Raw genomic sequence first — 10,082 nt, forward strand, 5'->3', positions numbered from 1 at the left:
GGAGACGAAGATGGGAGAGAGCGCGGCCCCCATGGGACGATCTGGGCAGAGCCCTCTGGGCGCTGGGAGCAGTTAAGTGCAGCGGTTCTGAGGCTGCCGCGTTCTGGAACAGCATGGAGGCGGGTGTGAGGAGAGCCAAGCAAGCAGGGGCTGGCTGGCAGGCCGTGTGTTTGCAGAGGGAAGCAGGGCCACATTCTTCAGGGCCTTTCTACGTTTTGTCATGAATATTTACTCCAAAGGAGATGAAATTGCTTAAACTAGTATTTTGTTACTAAAACTGTGAATATCTGGTTCTAAGTCAGAGGAGAACACTTGGAGTCCCATCACGACACAGTGCGATTCTTGTGTTTAGTAGGTCACTGTGGCCTCCATTTGGAAATAAGACTGTCCCAGGTCTGAGAATGGCAGTGCAGGGACAAGCGACAAAGCTGGTCCGTTGTGCAGGTCAGCGGTGGCGGCCTGGACACACAGTGTGGGTGGGGGTGCTGAGAAGGGGGCTCGGGACAGACTTTGCAAACAGAGCTGACTGGAGTCTCCTTCCGTTTTACCCCTTCCCAGACCAGGCAGCCGAGGCTCCTGGAAAAGCCTGGAAAACGGGCCCTGGGGGCGGGGGGGGGAACGCGGCCCCAGCTCGGCCTGTCCTGTCCTGGGGAACCAAGCACAGGGCACTCGGCGGCTTCCACCCTCACCGCCAGCCCTGTGAGCTGGGCAAGGCAGAGACTGCTGTCTCGGAGCCCTTGGCCCTGAGTGCTGCAAGAGCTTATGGAGACCGTCACTCGCTGACAGCGCTTTGAAAGACGTCCTGTCGTCAGGAAGAAAGAACACCGCTTCCTGCTCCGTGGGAAGCATGCGTGCGGCCCGTACCGAGGGGACCCAGCCGAGGGGACCCAGCCGAGGGGGCCCGCTGAGGGGGCCCAGCTGAGGGGCCCAGCCGAGGGGGCCCAGCCGACGGGGTCCAGCCGAGGGGACCCAGCCGAGCTTGCAGCGGTCAGGTTGGGGCTGACATTTCTCCTCTTCTGAATTCTCTTTTGACATAATGTTGTTTATGTAATTAAGAAAGAAGCGCAGCATTCCCTTTCCACAGGATTAGGCCAGAAAGTAATCTCATTACTGAAACTCTTCGGGAAAATAGCCTCTGACTGCATTGAAGCAGCAACCAGCTCCAGCAGCGGGCATCTCGTCACACTGGCAGGAGGTCTGCGGCTGATTCCGAGCGGGCTCTGTCCAGTGCGGTCCTTTCTAGCCACCCTTTGATTTAGGGCTGTCGTCACTTGGAAGGGGGTGCCTGGCGAATTTTTGTTTTTCTAACTTCTGGCATGTCCTAATGAATTTCCAAACATTCTTTACAGCTTAGACCATTCTCAGCCTCCAAGCGGACTTGTCATCGACAAAGAATCTGAAGTTTACAAGATGCTTCAAGAGAAACAGGAGTTAAATGAGCCCCCCAAGCAATCCACTTCATTCCTGGTTTTGCAGGAAATCCTAGAGTCTGAGGAGAAAGGTAATCCACCCTGCATGCATGCATGGGGTCAGAGGCTCGTGGGCAAGGCCTGGGTCAGGGTCAGTGTGGCTAAAACAAAGATGAGTACAGCCCTGAGCGGGTGGAAGAAGCGCATTAGAAAGCAGCTTTGAAACCGCTAAAAGCTCAGAGAGAGAGAGAGAGAGAACGAGCTCCCAGCCACACCTGCCCAGCTGTTTGCTGTCGCGTGAGCTTCAGGAGGCTGACGTCAGGGTGAGCTTGACTCTTGTGGGCTTCTGTTCGTCTGTCCCTTGGCCATTTGTTTGGTTTAAGCCCACATCCCATGCTCTGTGGTGGCTGACGTGTGTGATTGGGTCAAGGCCATGGGCTGTGACAAGCAGAAGGAAAAGGAATCAGCAACACAGAGAAGCTGGGTGCAGGGCGGTACTTTTGTTCTTGCTCTCGGGTACATGGACTCCTGAGAGCTGGAGAACCCCCCCGTTTGGCCACATCCTCCCCGGTGACCTTTCCGGGCCTGTTTTCTCCTCGGTCCGTCAGGGGCCAAAATCCTGTCCTCGAAGCTTGGTGTGAGGGTCCAGTGTCCTGCACGGCATAAACAGCCCCCACCGTGACCAGCATATGGGAGGTGCTTCATGCCTGTGATTTTGTTTGCAAACCTTATCAAGAGGCACGAGGTCAGCCTCAGCTCGTCCAGGGTGTGAGCCTGATGCCTGAGGCCACTGGGGACCACCCGTGTGGCTCTGCCTTGCGGACAGCCCCCCACACTCGGCTCTGTGGCCTTCCCCGAGGTGCAGGTGTTTCACCGGAGGCCTGCTTTCCCTTGTTCTCCCTTCCTTTCCCGAAGTGCCCTCCTTGTTCTCTCTTCCTTTCCCGAAGTGACCTCCTGTGAAGAGAGAGCTGGTGAGGCAGACAGTGTAACCTGCTTCACCCGCCCCGAGGGAGGGAGCGACTTGCTTGCTCGGGGCCACCAGTGAGGGCCACAGCTGAGCGCCCTCTGCAAGAGTAACCTCCCATCCTCAGGCCCCCAGCTCCAGGTTTGGCTTCCTGGGAGTTTTTCCTGAGCTGAGAGTTCCTACTGACAGACCCAGACCCAGGCTTCTTAGAGAAATTGACAGTTTACAAGCACAGGAAGTTACGGGGAAAGTTCTCTTATGCTAAAAGGACATTGTTCTATCAGCAGTTTCCCCCTTTGCTTGTTGTACCTGCGCACTTTGGAAGGAATGAGTCATATTCTATATGAAGTTCCAGTATTAGGGCCAACTGACAAGTGACTTGGGGATCAACCCTAGAGGATGCCCGTTTTATCAAAACATGTGAGAGGGTGCCTGGGTGGCTCAGTTGGTTAAGCGACTGCCTTCGGCTCAGGTCATGATCCTGGAGTCCCTGGATCGAGTCCCACATCGGGCTCCCTGCTCAGCAAGGAACCTGCTTCTCCCTCTGACCCTCCCCCCTCTCATGTGCTCTCTCTCTCTCGTTCTGTCTCAAATAAATTAAAAAAAAAAAAAAAAATCTTAAAAAAAAAAAAAAAACATGTGAGAAACCACAGCTTATTCTACTCTGAGTAAGCAGGTGCAAAACCCTTCAATTAAGAGAGGAAAAGTCAGTCCATTCCAGCCCAAACTAGGACATAGACACTGCAGAACTCATCTAGTCAAATACCCTCGTGTCACAGAGAAGGACCTAAAGCCCGGGCTCACCGAGCTGCGCTGAGGTGGCAGTTCCATGCTCATCAAGATCTGAACTTCCATCTTGTGCTCCATCTACCAAGCCTGTGGCTTCCATTCTCAAGGTTACCTCATGGCTCTAGTTGGCAGCTGGTGCTCCAGCCATCATGACCACATCCAGGCACCAGGAAGGAAGAAGGGCTGAATGGGGACTCCTTTCAGACCAGCCAGCTTTTTCTTTCCCAGGAGTCCCACCCTAGCATTCCATTTAATTTGACCAGAATTTAGTCACATGGCCACATCCAGTTGCAGGAGAGTCTGAGAATTATAGTTCTGTCCTCCCTGGGATGGATATCTTCTTGCTCCAAAGAAAATAAAAATTTTGCTAAAAAGAAGGGAGATAATGGATCTTACAGTCTCTTCCATATCTCTTAATATGTAGTTGCAGTAAATTTTTACAGAATGAAACAGCGTTGAGTTCCGGTCCATACATCTTACCACATGCAGAAGGCTCTTGCGGGCAGGGAGCTCAAATGCCTGTTTTTATTTGAGATGCAATGGTCAAAGTTCAGGGCAGTGTCTGGTACATAGTAAAGCACTCAGTGAGGGCTACTGTCATTCGAGGAGGCCTCGGGTTCATAAAGCAGCACTGTCCTCACAGCAGACATCCAGGATCTGCCTGTGACCCACCTGGAGAGCGCAAGTGGGTTGCCCGTCTCTCTAAGCCCTAGTTTCTGCGCATGTCCAGGGAGGCTAATAATGGCTACTTTTTTAAAAAAAGATTTTATTTATTTGAGAGAGAGAGAGAGAGAACGAGCAGGGAGGAGGGGCAGAGGGAGAGGGAGAAGCAGACTCCCCGCGGAGCAGGGAGCCCGATGCAGGGCTCGATCCCAGGACCCTGGGATCATGACCTGAGCCAAAGGCAGACGCTTAACCGACTGAGCCACCCAGGCGCCCTTCACAGATGGTTTAGAGCATTAAGGGAAACGGTGCACATAAAGTGCCAGGCCCACTGTCAGCGAGGCCCCACATGGGAGGCTTGGCTGCAGCAGGGTTTGGTGATAAACCTCCAAAAGATTCAATGTGGGTCTTCTCCTTTTGGGTGAAATTCAGCCTCTGGACTAGGAGCAAGGGTCCTGGGTTTCTCAAACTTCACCTTACTCTGGGTCAAATTCCAGATTTGCAGGGAACAAGGAGGCTTTTTATCTTTATTTTTAAATTGTGGTGAACTACAGCTAACGTAAGATATACTGTCTTAACCATATTTAAGGGCACAGTTCGGTGGCATTAGCTACATCCGTACCATTGTGCAACCATGAGCACCAGCCATCCACAGAACTCCGTCTTGCAGAACTGAAGCTCTGTACCCATTCATCACTAGCTCCTCATAGCCCCCTCCCCCAGCCGTGGAAACCACCGCTCTACCTTCTGTTTTCATGAATGTGACTGCTTCAAGCACTTCCTGTGAATGGAATCATACAGCATTTGTCTTTCGTGACTGGTTTGTTTCACTTAGCATAATGTTCTCAAGGTTCATCCATATTGTAGCAGGTGTCAGCATTTCCTTCCTTTTTAAGGCTGCAGATTCTACAGTGTGTCTATAGCACATCTTGTTTATCATCCGTCTGGCCATTTAAGGGGAATTTTAATGAGAGGAGACTTGAAGGGAGCATCAAGGACTGAGAAAACAGTGGACGCTGGGGGCTCTGAGATGAGAAAGCTGGAGACTTTCTCAGGAGGTATCAGGGTGTCCGGGGTTGCAGAGAATCCTCACATGGTCTGGACTCAGATCATGGAGGACCACCAGGTGCTTAAGGACCATGAATTTGGTTCTTTGGTAATGTGGAGCTCTGGAAGGTTGCTGAGCAGTGAAGTAGACAGAAAAAAGGCTGTGCCTTACTGAACCCATTTTTACTTTTTTCCCAGAAAGCTTTGACATGCAAGTTTCACTGGAAAAAGAGAAATTTGGAAATTTTTATAGCTTCCCAGAGCCCAAAGGGAGCTAATATTTTTACTGTAAGCTTGTTGAGAAGGACAAAATGACATTTCTTTGAGATTGCGGTGTTGGCTGTGAAGGAACAGAAGAAAATAGAGCCAGCAGGTGGCGCTGCAGGGCTGAACACAGCGCCGGCTTAGTCCTGCACACAGCTGCCTCTTCCCATGCTGTGCCCATTTTTTCCTCTCTCTCTCTCTCTCTCTCTGTCTCTTAAATCATGTCTACGCGCAATCTGGGGCTTGAACTCATGACGTTGAGGTCAAGAGTCTCATGCTCTCCTGACTGAGCCAACTGGGTGACCCCCGTCCCCGCCCCAGGCCCAGTTTCATCCAGTTACTTCTCTTTATTTGGAGAAGGGATATGGATTCTCCTGCCAAGTGGGGCTCTCCTATTCCTCCTTCCTTCTCTCCTGCCCTCTTGCAAATGCAACCTATAAATTTTCTGCTGGTCAAATGAATTGTGACAAACAGCCCCATCACCTGAGACCACAGCCTCACCCAGCTGGTTCCCTGGGCAGTCAGTTTCCCTTCCAAGCCATCTGGGTATGCAGAGATGCCACGGAGTCGCCGCGTTTCCTTCTTTCTCAGGGCAGGCAGCCTGGGTGGCTGCAGCAGCAGGAACCCGCACATGAGGAGGGAGCCTGTTGAGGATGCTTAGAGGCAAGAAGCTGGCCACCCAGGCCCTTCTGAGATTCCTGTAGGGAGCCAGGATTAGGGGGACAGGAGGGAGGCATTTGCCTTGGGTACAGAATTTAAGGGGGCACCAAAAAACTCAACAATCAAGACAAAAATGATACTTCATAGCAGTGTTTTTTAGAATCACAATTAATGCAAAAAAAAAAAAGTCTATAATGAACCAAGTTGAGACTGGGGCCAAGGAAGGGAGGAAGGTTTGGGAAGGCAAAAAGGGACTTGGACTTGGGGTGACCAAAGCACCATGGCAGCTAACCGGGCGGCACCAAGCCTTCCCCCAAGCCTAATCGTGGAGCTTATAGCTAGAAACAGTGGAAATCCTGGGGCCTCCTAACCCCTGCTCCTCTCATGTACCACCAGACGGACATCCGTGTCCATCAGTTCCTAGTGCAAGAAGTTCCCTGCACTGATAGGGGAACTCTGAGAGGCCACGCCGTCCACACCCCATGTTAGGGCCATTAAAACAGGCTGCTTTTAAATATTCCCTCTTGCTATTCTCCATAAGGCACCAGAATCTCCCAGGCTGGCTGGCCCCTGGCGTTAGCCCTCAGTGGGCTGCAGAATGCACTTCTTGTTCGTGTTCCGTGAGGGCTGCTGGTCGGGCTCTGGGTTGGCCCGGTGTGGCGGGGCTGGGCCTGGCTCCGTGAGTCTTCCCATGCCAGGAGCCCAGCACAGGGAGGCGTCACTCTTGGGGCCTTGCTGCTAAGGCACAGGTCAGAAGCTCGTGGGGACAGGACCAAACCACACAAGTGCACCTCATGCTTCTGCCGGAACAAGGCCCACGTCTGCTCCCATTCCCTTGGCCAACGCAAGTCATGGGGCCAAACCCAAAGTCTGTGGCATGGGGCGTATGCTCCACCAAGAATAGGGTTTCCCAGCTTGATGCTGTAGACATTTGGGGCCAGATAAGTCCTCGTGGTGGGGCTGTTCTGTGCATTTTAGGACATTTCTCAGCATCCCCATCCTCTACCCAGTGGAGGCCAGAAGCACTGCTCTCCAGTTGTGACAACCCAAACTCTTCCCCCGGGGACAAAATCACCCCCAGTAGAGAATCACTGACCTACTGGGATGCATGGCAGGGGTAGGGAGGGGACACATAATTGTGGACAAAATACACAGTCCACCATCCTAGCCAATAATCAATGCTCCTTATTTGGATTCATCTCAAGTTCTGGTTCGGAAGCACCAGTCGACGTAGGGGGACCCATTTTCTAAAAGGACGAGAACCAGGGCCCTGGTTTGTCAGCCCCAGGATTGCCCAGCCTGGCTACGGTCACAGGACGACTCTCCTCAGCCCTTCACCTTACGCAGGAAACCATTCTCTTGCTCTTGTCCAGTGGTTCCCAAAGGGTAGTTCCTGGACCAGTCACCTGAGCAGCACCTGAGAACTTACTAGAAATGCAACTTCACGGGCCCTACCCCAGGCCTGCTGAAGTAGAAACTCTGGTGGTGAGGCCCAGTGAGCTGCACTGGAGTCAGCCCTCCACATCGTTCTGATGCACGGTAAAATCTGAGAACAGCTGCTTTTAGTCTGAAGAAGTGGGTTTTAATTGGGGACATAGAGTAGGATCTCCTGGGGCCCCTGCCTCTAGAGATGCTCCGTTAGCAGCTCTGGCGAAGAGCCTGGTCTGTGAATTTTAGGGAGTCTCTCCTGGGGCCTGGCCCATCTCACCCACGCCAGCTCAGAACCACTGGTGTAGAGACTTCCCTGGCTTCTTGGCCACAGCATGCTGGGCCGAGGTGGGGACCATCCCAGCCTTTGTCACGGCATTTCACCGTTGGTTTCTGTGCATTTATGGGGCTCCGGTATATGCTCAGCCCCACGCGAGGCTCTGTGGCATGTTGCAGAGTCTGTAACACAGGGTCCTGGTGCTGCAGGAATTTGCAGTCCCAGCTGACAACAAGATCGCTGGCCGGCCGAATAGACGCAGTGATAGTCATTTTGCTCGCTGGCCGCTGTTACGAGCTCCCACGATAGAGTGCTCTGAAGACGTGCTGGGCCACGCCGCTCTTCAGCCAGCAGCTTATCTGATGCGGACACGGCCGACTGCAGGGAGGTCGCTTGCTCTGCTCTGTAGCAGGTGGGCTTTATCTGGCTGCCTGTAGATGCTCTACTGTAATGATTTTGTGTTTCTTGTGATGTGGGTTTCTTTCAGCATCTAAATTCACTATCTTTTGATGATCAGATAATGTCTTTATTTATTTATTCTGTCTGTAGAAGTCATCTTGAAGTTCCCATGTCCGTATGTGCGTGCATCTAATCAGAATGAAATGTAATTTGTGTTTCGGGGGCTGACTTGGTGCCAGGGACTGTGGGAGGGCTTTGTGTGTATTTTTTTTAATCTTTTTGTACCATGGTGAAGGGGGAAATGAGCTCCTGTTTTATAGAAAAGGAAACTGAGGGACCAGAGAGGTTAAGTAACTTTCCCAGGGTCACACAGCAGAGTCGGGTCTGTTTGATCCCAGGAACTTGCTGGCACTCCCTATAAGCAACTCTGAAAAAGCTAAGTGAAACTTCTGCAACCCCAGCCTCCCTGGCCAACCCAAGTGTTTTCCTCATTATAGGGGATCCCAACAAGCCCTCAGGTTTCAGAAGTGTCAAGGCTCCGGTCACCAAAGTGGCTGCGTCGATTGGAAACGCCCAGAAGTTGCCCATGTGTGACAAGTGTAGCACAGGCATCGTGTGAGTATCTGCCTCGCCCCGGCGTCGGGGGCCCCGCAGGTGGGCTCAACCGTGCAGCTGTGCACAGTGCCAGAGTTTGCCCATGTGGGGCGTGACGGGGAAGAAGTCCTGCCTGGAAAATGGAGCCGAGAGGCCAGGTGGGCCTTTATGTCCAGGGTCAGGTGGGAAGGTTTTCCTTGGCCACGGAGCTCTTAGGGCGTGCCTGATGTCAAACCAGAGAAAGGGCCTCTCTGTTGAAGAGGGAGGGCTTCACGAGAAATGCGTGTGGCCGGTTCCGAGGCCCTGCTCCGCCCTTTGATGGGCCTCGTGGAAGGAACCCCCGGCTGTGGTGCCTCCTTCAGGTGCTTGTCACTAACGGAGCCCTTTCCTGCCTCCCTCCTGCAGCGGCGTGTTCGTGAAGTTGCGGGACCGCCACCGTCACCCTGAGTGTTATGTGTGCGCCGACTGCGGCACCAGCCTGAAGCAGAAGGGCCACTTCTTCGTGGAGGATCAAATCTACTGTGAAAAGCACGCCCGGGAGCGGGTCACACCCCCTGAGGGCTACGACGTGGTCACTGTGTTCCCCAAGTGACCCAGCAGCTCTGCTTCTCTCCATGCTCTGGCCCTCTCCTCTCCTGAAAGCTCTTGCTGACTTTGGTCTCACCCCTGCTCGTTAGGCACCACGTCTCCCTGCCTCTGCTAACTGACTCACCGGCTGTGTGACGCCTGCTCTTAAAATTAACAGAGGATTGTTCTGTCCCGTGTCCCCTTGCCAGCGTCCCTGGGGCTTCTCTTTACCTCGGTTCATCTCTGCTGCAAATGGACATCAGCCACATTGGAACCAAACCGAATGGTGTATGTCTGACATTGAGTTCGGTTTTACTCAATAAATGTATAGACTCCAAGGCAGTGTGGTGTCCCTTTATCATTTCACCATGCGTCCTTGTTGCTGTCTCAGGCCAGATGAGATTTCCGAGGCCTCTCCTCTTGTTTTGGGTTCCCCGCTTCTCTGAGATTTGCAGGCCTTCTCCTCCATGTGTGAGAAGATTGACGTCTGAATGAGCCATGTTCTCACCTTCCTTTGAAGTTAGCTCCAAATTCTCTTTCTCTGATGCTAATGTAAGATCAACCTTGTTATGTTGTAACGAAATGAGGTCTTCTTTTCTATCTGGCTGTTCTGGGACTTATCTGAGGAAATGAATGCTTCGCAAACAAGAGACGGAGAGCTTTACCAGTTGGGCCTTCAGATATTGCCTAACGAGTCCCTCTCCAGGCTGCTGGCTGCACCACAGCCCCCCTGCTCTGTGAAGGGAAGTGCGCTCAGGGTGGGCATCACCTAGGTGCTAAACTCAGACACCTCTTGGTAGTCCCTTGTGGAATTTTGACGGCAAATAGACACGTTCAGCAGCCACAGCCCGAGAAGGACATGGGACCTGCAGGGATGTGGCTCTGGGTCATACCATCAGGGAAGGCTCAGATACGCAGAGGCGCTGGGTGAGGGTGAGGGGAATCCAGAATGTGTGGTAGAGACTGGAGATAATGAGCCTGAGTTACCAACGTCAGGCGCAGGGGCTGTTGTGACTTTCCT

The 10,082-nt window shown here is 52.7% G+C and overlaps 1 protein-coding gene across 1 annotated transcript in view; it reads left to right on the forward strand.

The window, feature by feature from the left end:
• The window catches only part of PDLIM1 (PDZ and LIM domain 1), a 43,799-nt gene extending 34,400 nt beyond the window's left edge, over nt 1-9,399 (forward strand). The window contains exons 5-7 of the mRNA XM_006735590.3: nt 1,350-1,501; nt 8,398-8,515; nt 8,900-9,399. Of these exons, the coding sequence (XP_006735653.1) occupies nt 1,350-1,501; nt 8,398-8,515; nt 8,900-9,086 (457 nt within the window). The 3' untranslated portion in view covers nt 9,087-9,399. The remainder of the gene's footprint in view (nt 1-1,349; nt 1,502-8,397; nt 8,516-8,899) is intronic.
• The last annotated feature ends 683 nt before the right edge of the window (nt 9,400-10,082 follow it).

The sequence above is a fragment of the Leptonychotes weddellii genome, chromosome 6 (genome assembly GCF_054177405.1).
Source record: "Leptonychotes weddellii isolate Sample4059 chromosome 6, ASM5417740v2, whole genome shotgun sequence".
NCBI lineage: Eukaryota > Metazoa > Chordata > Mammalia > Carnivora > Phocidae > Leptonychotes > Leptonychotes weddellii.